Source organism: Erythrolamprus reginae, unplaced genomic scaffold (genome assembly GCF_031021105.1).
Source record: "Erythrolamprus reginae isolate rEryReg1 unplaced genomic scaffold, rEryReg1.hap1 H_44, whole genome shotgun sequence".
NCBI lineage: Eukaryota > Metazoa > Chordata > Lepidosauria > Squamata > Dipsadidae > Erythrolamprus > Erythrolamprus reginae.
The window spans coordinates 61,258-82,129 of NW_027248500.1; the positions used below are offsets into that span (position 1 = coordinate 61,258).

General features: G+C 41.8%; 1 protein-coding gene across 2 annotated transcripts in view; it reads right to left on the reverse strand.

The window, feature by feature from the left end:
* The window catches only part of LOC139155676 (cilia- and flagella-associated protein 47-like), a 302,888-nt gene that overhangs the window by 60,654 nt on the left and 221,362 nt on the right, over window positions 1–20,872 (reverse strand). For both annotated transcript variants that reach the window (XM_070730919.1, XM_070730918.1), the window contains one exon: window positions 16,611–16,770. In XM_070730919.1, coding sequence (XP_070587020.1) covers window positions 16,611–16,770 — 160 coding nt within the window. The remainder of the gene's footprint in view (window positions 1–16,610; window positions 16,771–20,872) is intronic.

Below are 20,872 nucleotides of genomic sequence, written 5' to 3' on the forward strand. Positions count from 1 at the left end.
AGAACATTATCTTTCTGCTGTGATGAGGGGGGCATTCAGCCAGGTTCGTCTGGTGCACCAGTTGCGGTCCTATTTGGACAGAGTCTCTACTCACAGTCACTCATGCCACCAGTGTTGGTAATGACCTATAAAGCCCTACATGGCATCGGACCAGAGTACGTACGAGACCACCTTCTGCAGCACAAATCACAGCGGCTGATTAGGTTCCACATAGTTGGCCTTCTCTGGGTCCCGTCAACAAAACAATGCCCTCTGGTGGGACCCAGGGGAAGAGCCTTCTCTGTGGTGGCCCCAGACCTCTGGAATCAACTCCCCCCAGAGATTCGAACTGCCCCTACCCTCCTCGCCTTCTATAAAATGCTGAAGACTCATCTTTGCCACCAGGCATGGGGGAATTAATCTCCCGCCCTTTTTTGCTGACTTCTATTATGTTTATGTCCAGTTGGCCTGAATGTGTATGATTGTGTAGTGGATAAGTCTTTTATAACAGTGTATTTTAAATTAGATTTTTAATTTTTTAACATTAGATTTGTATTTATATTGTATTGCTGTTATGTTGTGAGCCGCCCTGAGTCTTTGGAGAGGGGCGGCATACAAATCTAATAAATTATTATTATTATTATTATTATTATTGTTGTTGTTGTTGTTATTGTTATTATCATCATCACCTCGAGGTTTGACTACTGTAATGCTCTCGATATGGTGCTGCCTTTGAAGAGTGTTCGGAAACTACAGATTGTGCAAAATGCAGCAGGTGAGCGATCATGGGCCTCCCTAGGTATGCCCATGTCTCCCCAGCACTCCACAGGCTGCATTGGCTGCCGATTAGTTTCAGGACGCAATTCAAAGTGTTGGTTATGACCTATAAAGCCCTACATGGCATTGGACCAGATTACTTATGGGACTGCCTCTTGCCGCATGAGTCCCAGCGACCATCCAGCCTTCTCCAGGTCCCGTCAACAAGACAATGTCATTTGGCAGGGCCTAGGGGAAGAGCCTTCTCTATGGGGGCTCTGGCCCTGTGGAATCAGCTCCCCCTAGAGATCGCATTGCTCCAACCTTTCTTGCCTTTCGCAAGAATCTAAAGACTCATTTGTTCCATCAGGCTTGGGGCTATTAATTACTTGCCCCCTGGCTGATGAATGAAATGTATGTTTGCTGTGTGAATGGGAGTGATTGATTTTTAATAAGTTTGGGTTTTAGATTAGTTAATTTTATAGTTAATTGGATTTAAGATGTTTTCATTGTGGTTTTTTAAATATATGTTGCAAGCTGCACCAAGGCCTCGGAGAGGAGTGGCATATAAATACAATCAACCAATAAATAAAATTTCAAAATTGATTTATCTAAATCTGTGTAAAAAAAATTCCCTATTTTTATTGGAGTAGTTTGAAATAAGAAAATAATTTTTGTAGCAGATTCATTTTTATTGTGGCTATTCTCTCAATTAAAGAAATTTGTAATTTAGACCACATTTCCAAATCTTCTTTTATCATCGAGCATTTTGCTGTCATCCAAATCCCTAGGTATTGAACTGTTTTTGTTATCTGGATTCCCAATATACAGTGATCCCCCGCTCGTTGCGAGGGTTCCGTTCCAGGAGCCCCCGCAACGAGCGGGTTTTCGCGAAGTAGCGATGCGGAAGTAAAAACACCATCTGCGCATGTGCAGATGGTGTTTTTACTCCCACAGCGCTAGCGAGGAGCCGAAGATTGGGGGCGGCGCGGCTGTTTGCCGCCGGCATGGGGGGCTTCCTAGCAGCCCCCCAAACCCGGGTTGGGGGTCCGGGGGGCGCTGTCTCTCGGCGCTTTCGAGCTGAGTCCGGGAGCGAATTCGCTCCCGGACTCGGCTCGAAAGCGCCGAGAGACAGCGTGGACAGGCCCGTTCCTTGGCGCTGTCTCTCGGCGCTTTCGAGCCGAGTCCGGGAGCGAACTCGCTCCCGGACTCGGCTCGAAAGCGCCGAGAGACAGCGTGGACAGGCCCGTTCCTTGGCGCTGTCTCTCGGCGCTTTCGAGCCGAGTCCGGGAGCGAACTCGCTCCCGGACTCGGCTCGAAAGCGCCGAGAGACAGCGTGGACAGGCCCGTTCCTTGGCACTGTCTCTCGGCGCTTTCGCTCCTCGAAAGCGCCGAGAGACAGCGTGGACAGGCCCGTTCCTTGGCGCTGTCTCTCGGCGCTTTCGCTCCTCGAAAGCGCCGAGAGACAGCGTGGACAGGCCCGTTCCTTGGCGCTGTCTCTCGGCGCTTTCGCTCCTCGAAAGCGCCGAGAGACAGCGTGGACAGGCCCGTTCCTTGGCGCTGTCTCTCGGCGCTTTCGCTCCTCGAAAGCGCCGAGAGACAGCGTGGACAGGCCCGTTCCTTGGCGCTGTCTCTCGGCGCTTTCGCTCCTCGAAAGCGCCGAGAGACAGCGTGGACAGGCCGTTCCTTGGCGCTGTCTCTCGGCGCTTTCGAGCTGAGTCCGGGAGCGAATTCGCTTCAGGACTCAGCTCGAAAGCGGCGAGAATGAACAGCGTGGGCGGGCGAAGGGCGGGCGGCAGCGAGGAGTTTGCGTGGGCGGTGGGGAAACTCCTCGCTGACGCCAGCAAGAGGGGGAAGACCCAGGAAAGCCACCCAGCAGCTGATCTCCCGGTTGCCATCTACGCATGCGTGCCCATAGAAAAAAACGCACGCATGCGTAGATGGTATTTTGACTTCCGGGTTGAAAAATCGCGAAGTACCCTGTTCGCAATGGTTGGGGACGCAATAAACGGGGGATCACTGTATTCTCCAATTCCTTATCCTGTTGCTTTGTAAGTTTATTATTTTTGTTTTGTCCTTATTAAATTTAAACCAGCCACTTTACCAAATTCTTCTATCTCCTGCAATAGTTTAGGTCCTGAATTGTGGGTATCTTCAATAATAAATACCATATCATCAACAAACGTTTGACTCGTATTCTTTAAAAAAAAATTAAGTCCTTTTATTTCTAATGATAGAATAAACAATAGAGGGGATAGCGGACATCCTTATCTGACACCTTTCATCATATTTATTGTCTCTGTCATGTCACCATTAATCATAATTTTTGGAATTTGTAAAGAATATATTGCTTCATTCAGTTTAGTAAATTTGTCGCCAAATTGCATACATTTTATTTGTGTTGTGAAAAATTTCCAACCCAAATTGTCAAATGCATTTTGTACATCTACAAATATTAATGCCAATGTTTGTCTGAATGGACTTTGTAGTATTCTAATACATTCATGACAATTCTTGTGAGGTAACAAATTTGTTGATTTGGGAGAAAGCCATTTTGGTCTGAATGAATAATTTGGTTTAATATCATTTTTAGTCTTTCTGCCATGATTGTCATAAATATTTTATAGTCCATATTCAGCAATGAAATTGGCCTTTAGTTTTTTTGAAAAAGTTTTTTATTTTTCTCCACATTAAAAAACATGCATAACACATATACCTTCAATACTGATCCATATGTTTATATTACAGTGGTACCTCGATTAACAACCACAATCCATTCCGGAAGGTTGGTTGTTAACCCAAATGGTCGTTATCCGAAACAATTTTCCCCATAGGAAATAATGGAAATGGATTTAATTGGTTCCCAGCCCTTATTTCCTATGGGGAAAATTGGAAATTGAGGATTTTTTTCTCTCCCCCCCCCCGCACCCATTGTCCCTCACTCCTGCCCCCCTCTCCTTACCTCTTTACCTCTTGCCTCTCTACCTTCATCCCCTCACCAGGGGAGCAGCAAAGCGTTGCTTTGGCTATGGCAGCTGGTGGTGGTACCGGCAGCTCCGGCAGCTTCAAGGAACAGCAGCACCGGGGACATTACGTCCATGCCCAGGCCCCCAGGCCCCTGCCCCCACCACTGCCCCAAAAAGAAGCCACCACTGCAGCTGCAGCTGGTGTCCTCAAAGAGAAGCTGCCGCCGGGGCCAGCAAACTCAGTGCCTGCCTCGTCATAGACGAAGCAATGCTTTGCTGCTCCCTGGCAAGGGGACGAAGGCAGAGAGGCAAGAGGTAAAGAGGTAAGGAGAGGGAGAGTGAGGGACAATGGTTGTAACATTTCGAATAATAACCAAAAACGAGCAAACTCAGCACCTGCCTCATCATAGCCGAAGCGACGCTTTGCTGCTCCCCTGGCGAGGGGATGAAGGCAGAGAGGCAAGAGGTAAAGAGGTAAGGAGAGGAGAGGAGTGAGGGACAATGGGGGGAGGGGTAAAGAGGTAAGGAGAGGGGGGCAGGAGTGAGGGACAATGGGTGTAACATTTTGAAGAATAACCAAAATTTCTGTATCCAAATTTTTGCCTAAATTTTTGGTTGTTATCCGAAAAGTACGCTAACCAAGGTGTTTGTTAACCGAGGTACCATTATTATTATAAAGATTAATAAAATAACCTGAATTACATTCCAAATTTTAATTTCAATTATTCAGTCTGTCCAAGTATTTATTTAAAATGGCTAATTTTGATTATATTAAGTGACAGACTGGAAAAAATTATCTCAATTTTTACTTCTTATAATCACAGTCCTAAATCTTTATTTCTGTTTCCATTCTGTTATAATTTAACTTTCAGTATGTTATTTATCTAATGCTACCTCATTTGTCTATTTTTGTCATCAGGGTTACACCAATAATATTTCTCATATCTTTTTATCTCATTTATATTAAGTTAAATATTAAGCTTTATCTGTGTTCTTTTTTAAACCATGCATAAAATTTCACCCAAACTTTGTAAAACTGTTTATTTTTATGTGAAAGGACTGCCCTTTGTTTGCAGTGCTGCTGTGGCGTCCTTTTTCGTAAAAATAACAATGTTTATTTTTACGTGAAGACCTCCCTTTGAAGGAGCGGGGGAATCCCTCCCACGAAGAGATTCTGGGGGCAGATCCTTGATGTCACCGGCAGGTTGCTAAGGATGCCAAGGTGATCACTTCCTGGATTTCACGGCATCCTTAGCAACATGCCGGTATACGTGACATCAAAGCTCCGCCCCCAGAATCTCTTGGTGGGATTCCTCGTTCGGGTACGGGTTCGGTTCGGGTTCAGCCAAATTTTGCCTAAAGTTCATCCGAACTTGCCGAACCCGAACACCGTTGGGTTCGCCCATCACTAATCATCTTCCCTGCTCTAATTAAAACAATTTCAATCCCACAGAATCATCATACCCTATTCTAAAGAAAAGAAAAAGGCACTGAAAAACCAGTAAAAACTTCTGCCCTATTCTAATTATAACACTTTCAATCCATCAATTCGAGTCCTTGGAGAGGGGTGGCATACATATCTAATAAATTATCATCATCATCTTCATCATTATCATGTCCTATTATAAAAAGAAACAAGTCACTGTACAGCCAGTGCAATCACCTTCCCTACTCTAATTATAACACTTTCAATCCAATAAAACCATCATACCTTATTCTATAGGGGAAAAAATCACTGTAAACCCAGTGAAATCATCTGCCCTGCTCTAATAGTGACACTTTCAATCTAATAGAAGCATCATACCCTATTCTAAAAAAGCAAGAAAAATAAGTCACTGTAGATCCAGTGGAATCATCTGCTCTACTCTGATTATAACACTTTCAATCCAATAAAATCAACATACCCCATTCTGAAAAAAAGAAAGAAAAAGAAAAAAGAGAAAAAATCATTAAATTAAAAATTTAAATTAAATAAATTAAAAATATAATCAATATTTCTAGTTATCATTATTCCCTTTTCTTTAACTTTAAAAAAAATATCAGCAAATATCATTAAGAATGTTTTCTATTTCCATGCTTTTTCTTTTTGTATTCATCATAGTTTATCTACTTATAGTTCATTTACTTATATAATTCCATAGTCCCTCTCATCTATATTTTTGAACCAACAATATTACCAAATTAATCATTAATCATTAATATTAATCATCCTACCAGACCTAAACATTTTCAATTCAATTTCATTTTTAATAATATTATTTCATAATTCTAAAAATTTTCCCATCGAAATAATTTTAGACATCTCAAAAAGTAACTTAGTTGATTATTTCATATGCAACTCAATTAAAATACTAATCTTTACATTAATCATTAAAGCTGATCAACCCTACCAAACCTAACCATTTTCAATTTTCTTTTGACAATATTTCATTATTTCAAATTTTTTCCCACCAAGAAAATTTTATGTCTCAAATGTCTTAGTTATACATTCAATTCCATTCAATTAAAATCTAAATCTTTAATTAATTCCCCCTCATTATTTCCCAATTTGTTCCTAAATTCCCCCTCATTAATTCCCAAATTGTTCCTAAAAATTTAGTTACATTTTCCTTAAAATAAAGTCCAATTTAAAGTCCAATTTAATTTAAAGACTCATCTAAGAGTTTTTAAGTCTTCATTTAAATCCTTTAGTAAAAATCTTCTTCTTTAAAAATCCTATCAGCATCCATATTGGCATTTCGTATTCCTTGATCCATACTTGCCCAGATGACACTCCAATCAGTCTCAAGTCTGTCTCCACTGAGGCTATCCAATATGTCTCCAGTCTATCTCCAATGGGATTAACCAGCATATTCTTCAAATTATATCACCTCCCAGCTTCAAAAAGATTTCTTCTAATTGGCCATAATCCAAAATAGAGCTGGGTACAAGGTTCTTCCCACAATGTAGATGAATAAAGGGCAGCTTCAATCCTTCCAGCAAAGAACAAATGTAGAACCATCCGGTATAAATATGCATCGTAAAAATTCCTTGTAAAAGCTCCTCTGACCAGAAGGTGGAAGTTTATTATCATAGTTAATTATTCTCTTCAATGGTTACAAAGGGAAGAGACATCAACAGAAAAAAACCCTAAATAAATCCAAATAAAATCCAAATTATCTTTAAAATCTTTAAATATCCTTGAAGAAAAAAAAGGAAAAACAACAATTCCAGGCAATTGCTACAATTTTACAGCTTTCTGCTAATCGCCCCGTAATTGAACAGCCACTTCTGCACCAATTATCGGCATTTCTGCTTCCAGGAGTAAAAAAAATACAAACAGTCTTTAAGGTCTCCTCTGTCTCTCTGCACTCACCAGCACACCGCTTAAAACATTTCTGCACCTCGCCAATGCTTAAAAATTATTCTCATTCCAGATATTTCCAGGCTTCAATCTCTGTGTTGCGTTGTCTTGTGCGGCTACGTTGGCCAGACATGGTGGCCTGGCTGACCTTGCACCACTATTGGTGCGAGACTGGGCTGGTTCGCCTGGGGGGGGCATGCCGACCTCCAACCAGGCCCCCGGTAGCATCCCCTGTGTCACTTCAGGGAGGTGAGAAGAACCTGGACCCCCAGACAGTGGGGATTTGGGGCTTCCATCGTGAGAGCGAGGAAGCCCCGTGGCGCCACGGCCATTGACCCCACCCCTCTTCCATCAACAATATATACAAGGTATTTTTAAATAGTGTTTAGCTTTTATTTTTTCCTAAATTGAAAATAATGAGTTCCTTATGATATGTCTCTGAAAGTAGCTATGTATTTTATTTCCTCCATATTAAATAAATGTGTGCCATCCAGCTATGGGCTATGAGCTGGAACACTAAATTGCATTCGCCGCTGCGGCTCGTAAGTTCTTGCGGGACCAGCGCAATTTTGCTGCTGCCCCTGTGGAGATGGCAAAATTGCACCCGTGTTTCAGCGAGGTTTTACCTGCGTGATTTTGCTACCTCCACAGGTGCAGCAGCAAAATTGTGCTGGTCCCACAAGAACCTACGAGCCGCGGCGGCGAATGCAATTTAGCGTTCCAGCTCATAGCCCACCACTGGTGCCATCCAATCTGTAAATCATGTCCTTCTAATATTAAAAGTCTCTTACTTCTCAGCAAAATCCATTCCTTTATCCATGTCCTTGCTGCTGCTTGATAGTACAGCTCACAATTGGGGAGGTCAAAGCCACCCCTGATTCTCGCATCTTCAAATTTATCCTACGTCTTTTCTCTTGCCAAATAAATTTCCATTTTATTTTATTCAAATCATTGAAGAAAGTTTAATCAATTTTTATTGGTATCGTTGAGAATAAAAACAATGTGTGATAGTATATTCATCTTAACCAGCGCAATCCTACCAAATAGTGCTAGCTGAATTTTTTTCCATTTTTCTAAGTCTCTTTCAATCTGCTTTCTGTCTTACGTACCATAATTATCTTCTTTAAGTGTTGTACATCACGCTGACAATTGAATTCCCAAATATCTTTCTTTTTTCTTATTTGTATGTCTAAAGACTCCGTTAGTGCCATCTTTTGCTTTTCTATCATGTTTTTTACTTTCATTTTTTTCTTATCCTTATTTATTTTCAGTCCTGCCACTTCTCAATATTTTTCAATTTGGTGTAACAAATTTATTTATCTATCTATCTATCTATCTATCTATCTATCTATCTATCTATCTATCTATCTATCTATCTATCTATTTCGACTTCTATGCCACCCAATCCCGAAGGACTCAGGGCAGCTTACAACAATATAAAATACAAAAACAATAAAAAGAAGTCAAATGTACAATCTAAAACAATAAAACCCTAACTAAAACCCATAGTTAAACTATCCAGTCAGCATGTATGCATACCATTCATACAATTTGGCAATGATGGTTGTTCATTCATGGCCCCCGGCCTGCCGGCAAAGCTAGCTCTTTGTGGCCTTACATTGGGGGGGGGGAGTTGATACCATAGAGCCGGGGCAGCAACAGAGAAGGCATTCCCCCACGGTCCCGCCAACCTGCATTACTTAGTCGATGGGACCTGGAGGAAACCAACTCTGTGTGCTCTTATTGGTCTCTGGGAGGTATGCAGGAAGAGACAGTCCGCTAAATAGTCTGTCCCTGAGCCATGTAGTGCTTTATAGGTAATAACCAACACCTTGAATTGTGCCCAAAGACTAATAGGAAGCCAGTGCAGCTCACAGAGCATAGGTGTTATATGGGTATACCAAGGTACAGCCATGACAGTTTGCGCGGCTGCATTCTGCACAATTTGGAGTCTCCAAACACTCTAAGGATAGCCCCATGTAGAGCGCATTGCAGTAATCAAGACGGGAGGTGATAAGGAGCTGAGTGACTGTGTGTAGAGCCTCCTGGTCTAGAAAGGGCCACAACTAGTAAACCAAGCAAACCTGGGCAAAGGTCCCCCTCACCACAGTCAAGAGATGGTGATCAAGGCTCAGCTATAGGTCCCCCAAGGTGCGGACACTATCTGAGGGCATGAATGTTTCTCCCCCCCAGAATAATGGATGGATTGATCGAATAATCCTTAGGAGGAAATGCCCATGGCCACTTGGTCTTGTCTGGGTTGAGCTTGAGCCTACTGGTCTCTATCCAGATCCTTGGCCCTGAGTCGAGTGGATCTTCAAGTATAAACCCTAGATCATCAGCAAATATTTGTAATTTATATTTATATTTTTAAATTTTTATTCCTGTAATATTATTATTTTCCCATATGCTCCTATTTAGTACTTCTAAAGTCAGGATGAATAACAATGGTGATAATGGGCATCCTTGACTTGTTCCTTTTGTGATGTCTACTTTGTTAATCTTTTCTTCTGCCCTGTGCTTTATATTCCTTTGTTCCCGGAGTCTGTGATGTGGTCAGCTGGGCTCCGAAATATGGCGACCACAAAACAGCGCTGAGCTGCTTGTTTTTCACACCAGCGCTGCAGCGTGTTGTTTGCTGCCTGCAACGTGCTGTCTTCTGCCTCGTCTCGCCATTATTTATATTAGGAGGACGGAGGACAGAGGAGGACAGAGGGAAACTTGGAACCCCGGAAGGAGTCGGTCTTGTCCCAGCCCAGGAGGTTTTCGCTGGCCCCCCCTGCTCCACGGCATTTATTTTGTAACATCTTTGCCACAGCGATTCCATTGAGGATAGGGAGGGGGCTTAGAGCTCCAGGAGAAGGAACCCTGTGCCCAGTCTGTGCCCAGCCTAGGAAGATCCTGTTGCCCCCTGCTCCGCGGCGTTTGCTTCAGACTGTTATTGCCATGGAGTTTTTGCTGCAGAATCAGCTGGGGCGCGGAAAATGGTGGCCGCCAATTACACTGAAGCTGCCTGCAGCCCTTTTATCTTCTTTTGCTGAGCTACGGCGTTCAGAGGCTGAGAGGCTGAGCTGAATTATCGAGCCTGTCAAATTGAAACAGCCAGACCCACCAGACACACTAAACTGTTTTAGAAAGAAACTGAGACAGCCGAATTGAGACAGCCGGTGCCGCCTGTCAGACCTGTCAGACCTGAGACGCCGGAACGCTAATTGGTGGGAGTGCCCGACGTCGGAGGACCTGACAGGTGGGGGGGGGGCCTGCATGGAGGAACTGAATGGGCCGCCAATGAGGAGAAGGAGGTCGGGGAGAAGGCAAGGAAGTGGAGGAGGATGAATATATTGTGAGCACCAACGGACTATACTGTGGTTGCATAGAGGCTCCAGATACCGCTGGGATCACAGAGGACTGGAAATGTTAACTGAACTGGAAACTTGGAAATATTGCAACATTAGAAGAACAAAAGCGACTGTGGACTCAGAGAAAAGACCTGAGAGTGCCGGCCAGTGGCAGTGGCTGGCACCAAAGAACAATATGCCAGGACTTTTTTCTGAACATCGAACCTCTTTTCCAGAATACACCTATTAGAACTGACTTGATGTCAATTGATCTATTTATTTCCTATATTTTAGCACTTTACTATGAACTTTTTCTATCTTCTATTTTATATTTATATTTTTTGATATATTTTATTAGTGTTTTTAATTATTACTAATTTAATCTATTTTTAATATTACTGGGGGGTTTTAATTAATGGATGACTGGGGTGGATGTCATAATGTGTATGGGATGAATGATTAGTATGAGTGGGATGGTTGGGGTGGGTGGGGCTATGGTATGGATGAGATGAATGGAAATAGTATGATAGATTTGGCCCACCTGACGCTGGGGAGGCAGGAGGGGAGAGGGCACCAATCTCTGGGGTGACAGAGGGTTGGAATATTCCGGTGTTGCTGGGGACAGGCAGATATGGCGGGGGCCATGGAGTTAACCGTTCCAGGGGAACAAGGGATCATTGCTTAATAACGATCCCTTGTTCTGGCTCCGTGAGCTCAATCTTGGACACTGGTGATGAGTGTAATTCTGGCCCCGTGGCGGCCCCGACTCTCTGGAACCAGCTCCCCCCAGAGATTAGAACTGCCCCTATCCTCCTTACCTTTCGTAAACTCCTCATAACCCACCTTTGTCGTCAGGCATGGGGGAATTGAGATATCTCCCCCGGGCCTATATAATTTATGAATGGTATGTTTGTAGGTATGTCTGTTTAAAAATGGGGTTTTCTTAACTATTTTAAATTTGAAATTGTAAATTATTAGATTTGTCATGAATTGTTTTATTGTGTTGTGAGCCACCCCGAGTCTACGGAAAGGGGCGACATACAAATCTAATAATAATAAATAAATCAAAAATGATTTAGCAACTTGGAAGAATTTGCAACTATCATTTTTAGGCAGAATTTCTACAATTAAGATGAATATTTTACCCAAAGTTCTATTCTTATTCCAAGTTATTCCGATAAACCCTGGAAAATATTTTTTAAAAGAATTAACAAGAATAACAAAAAAATTCATATGGCAAGATAAATAACTAGAATAAAACAGTGTGCAATGGAAGATATAAAAGAAAGAGGGGGTCTCGCCTTTCCGAATTGGAAATTATACTATCAAGCCGCTTCTTTAATTTGGATTAAAGAATAGCTTACTTTACAAAATAGAAAGTTATTAAATCTAGAAGGCCATGATTTAATGTTGGGTTGGCATGCTTTCATATGGTATGAAAAGTATAGAACACATTCCTACTTTAAGAGACATATAATTAGAAAGGCACTTATAGATGTGTGGACCGGTATAAAGAAAGATTATTTTTTAGTTTTGCCAGATTGGATATCTCCTACAGAGGCTATAAGCCATCAAAATTTATTACAACAGGGTAAGATCTGGAAATATAAGGACTTAATAGATAATCAGTGGAATTTTAAAAAGCGCCAGGACTTGGAGTCAGGTATCGTAATAGACTGGTGGCAATATGCGCAAATAAAGTCTAGGTTCCATGAAGACAAAATAACATATACAGTAGTCCCTCACCTATCGCGGGAGTTACGTTCCAGACCTTGCCGCGACAGGTGACATCCGCGATGGGGAATTTATCCTCCTTCCCACCAGCTCCGGATGCCTGGAGGCGAGCAACGGCCGGCTAACCTTCCCCCCCCACTACTACTTACTCTGTTCTTTGCAGCAGTTCGGCCAAATGTTGTGTTTTTTGCCTTGCCCCGGCTGTAAAGTCCCTGGTGAGATGCCCCGGCTGTTTCTTTTTTTCTCTCTCTCTCTTCCGCCCTCGAGCACTTCCTCTTCCGCCCTCGAGCCCAGTCTGGAAATCCCCGCCGCGTCGCGTTCCTTTCTTTTTTTTCCTTTCGGCACTGGTGAGGGGGATTGAACGAGGGGACGGGCCTCCGCCGGAGCTCAGTCCCTGCCCCGCTCATCATTTGGGAGTCCCGCTGGGGGATTCTAGCGCTTGTTTGTATGGCAAAATCATTCAAATGAAGCTGACTTCAAAACCCGCGATGAAGTGAAGCCGCGGCAGGTGAAGCGCGATAGAGCGAGGGACTACTGTATACTCAGAAAGGACAATAACATCTTAGGCAAACTATTAACAACAAACCAAAGAAAGTTGATTGGAAAAACATATACATTTTTAATTAATTGTAAAAATATGGAATGGACATTAAAGGATAATATGATCAGTTGGTATATAAATTTAAACAAAGAGATAGACTTAAATATTTGGGAAAAGGTATGGACATATAATTGGAAAATAACAAAGTCAACTTCCTTCAAAGAAAATCAAATTAAAATGTTTTATACATGGCATCTGCCGCCAAGTAGAATTTCAAAAATGTTACAAACCAATTCACCCAATTGTTGGAAATGTAAAATAGAAATAGGTACTTGCTATCATACATGGTGGACATGCCCAAAAGCAAAAGAATATTGGAACCTAATAGTAAAATGGTTAAAAGAAATAACACAACACAAAATCAAGAAAACACCAGAACTCTTTCTATTAGGTATTTCAAATAAGAAGTACAAAAAAGATATATATTATTTAATAACTCATATATTAGTAGCAGCCAGGATAGCTTTTGCTCAAAAATGGAAAGAAACCGAGACTCCAAAAGAAACAGATATTCTTAAGAAAGCTTTAGAATGTGCTGAGCTTGATATGATGACGAGAAGTTCAGGATTCTATGATGTTTGGCAAAAGGTATATGTTTGGTGGGATACAAAGAAAAAGAGATAATTTTATCGTTATATTATTTTAAACATATCAGCATTTAGCAGTTATATTGTAGTAGATGATAATTATTCACAATATAAATGTGAACTCCTTTTTTCTTCTACTCTTATTCTTTTGTCTTTTTTTCTTCCTTTTTTCCCTTTATTTTAGCTCAATTTAAGTTAGAATTTTTACATATGTTGCTAAATATTTTAGATGTGTTTTTATTTACCACTTTATGATTGATATTTTTAAGTATTTTATAGATGGTGTTAAACAACGACAATATTTTTTCTTTTCATTTTTTAAATGTTTAAATATAAAGATGACTTCTACTCTGAGGGGAGCGACTGTAGCTCCACTAAGTGTTGCATGTTATGTATGTCATGTTTGTCTATGCAATTTAATAAAAATATATTTTTTTTTTTAAAAAGGAAAAACATTTTTTGCAAAAGCAAACTTTGTTTGTGGAATTAGAACAGCGTGGAATAAATATTCCTGAGTCCCAGAAGATGTTGTTAGTGTTAAATAGCCTTAATGAAATTTGGGACATTGTTTCTGCAGTGTTTGAACACAAACCAGAGCAGGACTTGTATTTCAAAGCATGTTTGATCGCAGAAGGGAACAAATGCCATTTTAGAAAGAACCAGAAGAATAAATTCCTGAGATGGGGGGGGGGGGCAAAGAGCAGGGAGAGAACAGCAGAAAATTCCATAGACTGGCTATCAACAGATGAGGTGTCTGAAAAGAAGCAAAAAGCAGCAGAAGGGATCAGATTACAATGAAGCAACAGAAGCATTGCTTCGTTTGTAGCAAAGAAGGGCTGTTTGCAAAGAAAAAGCTGTTTGCAAAGTAGAAATTATTTGCAAGGAGGACAGCCCACTGATGGACAAATTTCTGTTGCAAAAGTTAGTAATTACAATAGCAAGACAATTGGTTAATAGACAGTGGGGCAAATCAAACAATTGTTCTAAATTGTTTTACAGGTTACAACTAGCTGCTCGATATGCAGTAGCCTTAGCAAATGGACAGAAGGCTAAAGTAATTGGCAGAGGAAGTGTGCAAATTCCATATCTGGAAAAGAGGTTTCATGACATATTATGTGTACATGAAATGGAGCATAATTTCCTGAGTGTCTCTAGTTTAGACAAGCAAGGATTTGAGATCACATTTGTAAATGAGAAGTGTCTCATAAAGAGAAATGGGAATGTATGGGCACAGGGTATAAAAGAGGATAATCTTTATGTATTGCAGGGGGAAAAGTTCAATGTGCAGAAACATTTAGAAATGTTGCATAGCATGATTCATGTGTTCATCTCTTGCGCAGAAGGCTTGGCCATGTTTTGCAAATAATGGAACAGTATGCAGAAGGGTTAAATTTAAAGGGATGTAAGGCATATTTGGACTGTGCAGAATGCAAAGCATCAAAGTCCAAACCATTCCCAGTGAGCAAAAGTAGCACAAGGCAAACAAGAGCTCTAGAACTGGTACATGCAGATTTGATTGGCCCAATGCAAGTCAATTTGGGAGGAGCAAAGTATGTGCTGGTCATTGTAGATGACCAGGTTTGGGTTCTGCTATTTACTAAAGAGTAAAATAGAGATGCTACAGAAGTTTAAGCAATGGGTGGGCTTCATATAAAGAAGGTATAAACAACGTATGTCAGCTGTAAACTGACAAAGGTTCAGAATTCATGTCAATAAGTTTTTAACAATGGTTAGACAGTTGTGAATAAAACACAGATGCACAAATCTGTACATAGCAGCCAAGGACAATGTTGCGGAATGGATCCTTAGAAATGATGTAAGACTTACTGCTAGAGGATTCTGGTCTGAGTAGGTCATACTGGGGTGAAGCCATATTGACTGCTAATTATTTAATTAATAAGTTGTAGAGTTCATCCATTAATGATACTCTATATGTAGTACTATATGTGAGGAAACCACCTCTTGCACATTTGAGTTTTTGGAAGTGCTGTGTGGGTGCATATTCAGTTAGAAGAAAGGGAAACTTAAGTTCTATGGTTGATGGGCCTGGCGCTGCTGCCGGAGGACTCCAAGCTTGTTTGATGTTATCTACAAATAGTTTTAATGGGGGAATAACATCTGACTCCCTTTCTAGTTCAGTAAAGAGGCCAATAGCTAGGACAATGCCAACGGATGGAGCCAAGGACTTGCCTGTAATCCCTAAATTGGCAGTTACCTTGGCCTTATGTAATAAGGTCTTAAACAAGGTTGGCTTAAAGAGCCCAAGGTAGATTGGTTGTTCTGGAATTGCCTCCTCATCCTCAGAGAAATCATCATTATGGAGGCCTTTATCTTCCTGTGCCACAGGTTTTCCCAACTTGGCCTGAATAGGCCACGGCTGCAGTTGACCACATTTTCTGGGCCAGGGCCCTAACAGTGGGTTTAATCCTACTGATACTCATTCATAAATACTAACAACTTAACTCAGACTCATCTCTATCTCATATATCCACCACACACCACAAACAACAAGTCGTCAAAACACCAACGCCTGCTAAACTGCAGGTACTACCCCCCCCATCCCCTACGCTTCCTTTCCCCCACCCAAATCTCATCTCTTCACATATCTACTAATTACTATAGTACTTTACTAATTCCACCTTCAAATCAATATATGTATTAGATAAAAATATATACAGTTTAAACTTTGAATGTAATACGGCTATGTATAGTTCATTCCTTTGAATTGACAAACATTAAGTAATATATGCTATTGATTTTATTTGGATATGTGTCCTTTTCCATTTCAATTGTAAATCTTGAATGTAATAGGATTATGCTTAGTCTAATATCATGAACTGATATATATATACTACAGATACTAATTGGATATGTGCATTCTTTTTTTTTACCCTTCTTATTTTCTGTACTCCCTGTTCCCCATTCCCCTTTCAAGAAATCAATAAATTATATTTTTTTTAAGAAATATTCTCATTGAATATTTCATTTGCACAACTATTCCATTTGCACAACAGAATATGAATTGATTGTCAATCAGTGTTGCTTCCTACATGGACAGTTTGATTTCACAGAATTTTGATTTACTTGAAGATATATTCTGTTTTTTAAGTGTTCCCTTTATTTTTTTGAACAGTATATAAACACACATACACATACACACATACATATATATTATTTTAAATGAAATAATTAACTTGTCAAATCTATAAAAATAAGAAATGTCTATAAATCATTACAAATGTAGAATCTTCAATATACCAAATTGATTTAAACATATACAGAATTGACATGAAAATAAATTCTTACATGGGCAGAAGCATATGGTAACAGTTGTATTTTGTCCAGGATAGAGAATTCCAGTATGTAAACTAAATTTGAAGATACCATCATCTACTGCTTTGCCTGCAGCATCAAGATCAAATCGCCAAGTAAGCTGTTTCTTTGAGATATTTTTCAAACACAGTTTCTGCAGAAAGAGATGAGGTAAGTCACATGATGTGGGATGGGCTACTTTATGAGTAATTAATAACACAAAAAGGCATATAATCAAAATATTTGTGTGTGTCCTCTAAATTTCAGGCATATTTTCTCCAGATTTTATGAATGTTATTGAAAAATACCAGTTATAATATTGTACAAAATTGTAGTTGGGTGTTCAGATTGCTAATTAAAACGAGTGACATAAAAGTAATAAATGCAAAAGATTTTTTCTGCATGAATTTTGAATGAAACCTTATTAAATGTACTGGATCAATCAATACAACTGTAGAAACAGATTACTCATTTGATGTGCATGTAATAAATAGAAAAATTGTTATGCTCAGAATCAAGGTTTTAGAAATCCAAACAAAATATATTTCAGATGCATTTCAGATGCAAAAGATACTTCAACTTTACTGAAGGAGGACTGATCAGATAACTTTTGAAGCAATAATTCCCAAAGGGAAGGCCTTTCCTATCTCTATGGCAGCTGTAAGAATTGAGTTTAGTATTTATTGATTTGATTTGATTATTTGATTTGATTTGATTTGATTTGTATGCTGCCCCTCTCCATAGACTCGGGGTGGCTAACAACAATAATAAAACAACATATAACATTATTTGTTTTGTCAAGTATGTATTGGTGGTATAAGATATAATAAAATTTATATACGTGATACTAGTACAGTGATACCTCGTCTTACGAACTTAATTGGTTCTGGGAGGAGGTTCATAAGGTGAAAAGTTCATAAGACAAAACAATGTTTCCCATAGGAAACAATGTAAAGCGGATTAATGCGTGAAAGGGAAAAAAATCACAAAAACAGCACTCCGCTGGGCACCGCCGCTTGGCTGTCACCTTTTGAAATAACCGGGCGCTTCTCGGCATTCTCCTGAACGCCGATCCTGAAAAGTTAGGCAAAAGTTTGGGTTCGGGAGGCCGCCGAGAAGCGCCGCCGCCCAGCTGTCACCTTTTGAAACAGCTGGGGGGCTTCTCAGCATTCCCTCAACGCCGAACCCGGAAGTTCAGCAAAAGTTCGGGTTTGGTGTTCGGGTTCGTAAGGCCGCCGAGAAGCGCAGCCGCCCGGCTGTCACCTTTTGAAACAGCCGGGGAGCTTCTCAGCATTCTCCTGAATGCCAAACCCAGAAGTTCGGCAAAAGTTCAGGTTCGGCGTTTGGGTTCGGGAGGCTGCCGAGAAGCGCCACCACCCGGCTGTCACCTTTGCAGAAGAGCCGCGGAGCTGTCGGCCGGTCGGGAGGCTCAAACGGAGGTGGGGAATCCCAATAGGGAATTCAATGGGCAAAGTTTTGATGTCACGAAGACGTCCTTCCTGGAGTCCATGTTTCGGCTGGCCAGGAAGGACGTCTCCATGACGCCAAAGCTCCACCCATGGAATTCCCTATTGGGATTCCCCACCTCCGTTTGAGCCTCCCGACCGGCTGACAGCTCCACACTCTTCTGCAAAGGTGACAACCGGGTGGCAGTGCTTCTCGGCCGCCTCCTGAACCTGAACACCGAACCTGAACTTTTGCCGAACTTCCGGGTTCTGTGTTCATGGTGGCGGGTTCATAAGGCAAAAAAAGTTCGTAAGAAGAGGTACAAAAATCCCGAACCCCAGGTTCGTATCTTGAAAAGTTCATAAGACGTGGGGTTCGTATCACGAGGTACTACTGTAAAAGAGAAACATTAGGACAGGACACAGAAGGCATTCTGATGCACTTACGCACATCTCTTACTGACCTCTTAGGAATCAGGAGAGGTCAACAGTAGATAGTCTAAGGCAGTGAAGGGCACCAAAATGTTTACTACCACACTGTGGGCATGGCTTGTGAAGGATGCCTGCATTTTCTTTCAACATCTTTCAGTGCAAATTGGGTGCTCTGGGGTGGAGCTCTATTTTCACTACCCCCACTGTGTTCCCCCCACCCGTCTGGGCAGCAGCCCACCCCTAGTCTTGGGGGGTTAGGTGATGATACTACAGAGTCAGGTAGTGAGTTCCAGGAATCAACTACTCGGTTACAAAAGTATTTCCTGCAGTTGAATTTAGAATGGTTTACTTTAAGTTTGTATCTGTTGTGTGCTGATGTGTTGTTGTGGTTGAAGATGAAATAGTCGTTGACAGGGAGGATGTTGTAGCAGATGATTTTATAGCCTATGTATAGGTCATGTTTAAGATGACATAGTTCTAAGCTTTCTAAACCTAGGATTGTAAGTCTAGTTGTGCAGGGTATTCTGTTGTGAGTGAAGGAGCTTCTTGCTTCTCACTTCATTCTATTAAAAATGACTTTATTTATTTGTTTGTTTGTTTGATTGATTGTTTGTTAGTTTGTTTAACTTCTATGCCACCCAATTCCTGAAGGACTCAGGGCAGCTTACAACAAAAGTATGGGTACAAAATAAATACATACAAAACAGCAAAAGAAGTCGAACATTATCTAAGGTTAAAACATTAACAAACTAAAACTCCATAGAAAAGTTATTATAAGAAATGGGGTCACACTCATATACACATGCACCATTCATACAATTGGCCATCAACAATGTAAGTTTATGGCCCCCAGGCCTGCTGGCAAAGCCAGGTCTTCATGGCCTTGTGAAAAGCCAGCAGGGTGAGAGCAGTACGGATATTGGGGGGGAAGTTGGTTCCATAGAGCCTGGGCAGCTACAGAGAAGTCCCTCCGCCATGGTCCCACCAACCTGCATTGCTTAGTAGATGGGACCCGGAGGAGGCCAACTCTGTGAGCTCTTATGGGTCTCTGGGAGACATGCGGCAGGAGACAGTCCTGTAAATAGTCTGGCCCTGAGCTATGTAGGGCTTCATATATAATAATCAACACCTTGAATTGTGCCCAGAGACTAATAGGAAGCCAGTGCAGCTTGCGGAGCAGAGATGTCATATGGGTGTACCAAGGTACACCCATGACAGCTCTCATGGCTGCATTCTGGACTATTTGTAGTCTCGGAACACTTTTCAATGTAGAATGCACTGCAATAATCAAGACAGGAGGAGATGAGGGGCTGAGTGACTGTGCAGAGAGCCTCCTGATCCAAGTATGGCCACAATTGGTATACCAGGCAAACCTGGGCAAAGGTCCCTCTGGCCACAGCTGAAAGATGATGGTCAAAATTCATGTGCGTCTAGGAGGACACCCAAATTGTGCATCTTATCTGAGGGGGACAATATCCCCCCCCCCCAAAGAATGGACGGACAGATTGAATAGTCCTTAGGAAGAAATGCCCACAGCCACTTGGTCTTGTCTGGGTTGAGTCTGAGCCTGTTGCCCCCCCATCCAGATCTTTACAGCTTCCAGGCACCGGCACATCACATCCACCGCTTCACTGAATTGGCATGGGGTGGAAATGTATAGCTGGGTATCATCAGCGTACTGATGATACCTCACCCCATGCCGTTGGATGATCTCGCCCAGTGGCTTCATGTAGATATTGAACAGCAGAGGAGGAGGAAGCGTTAATCAATGCCTGGCTCCAGCCATGTGTCACCTCCCGACTGGCCGAGATCAGCCATGAGGGGCACTGGTCTAGTAAGCAGGTGGAGGAACACATAGCTCCCATGGCCTTGTCCACTTCCTCAGGGGTTATCAGGTCTAACTCTTCCCAAATGATGGAACTAAGACCTGACCCTGTCACCTCGGTCTGTATTGCCCAATTGGAGTCCAGATCATTCTGAATCTGAGTGACTTTATCTGCAAGAAACTGAACAAATTCCTTAGCCTGCCCCTGCAAGGGCTCCACCCATTCCTCCTTATTCAGGATGGAATGGGTCACCCCAAAAAGGGTGGCTGGGCGAGAATCTGCAGATGCAATAAGGGCGGTAATGTATGCAGACTTTGCCACCTCTATCGCCACAAGGTACGTATTAATATCAGCTCTTACCCATGCTCTGTCAGACTCAGAGTTACTGGCCCTCCATGCTTGCTCTAAGCGTCTTTTCTGGTGCTTCATCCTCAGGACTTCCTTAGAGAACCAAGGAGATCTCCAGGGCCTGTTACCTTGAAGAGGCCACAGAGGCGCAATCTGGTCCAGAGCCCCCAATGCGATTGTATTTCATGCCATTGCTCAGCTGAAC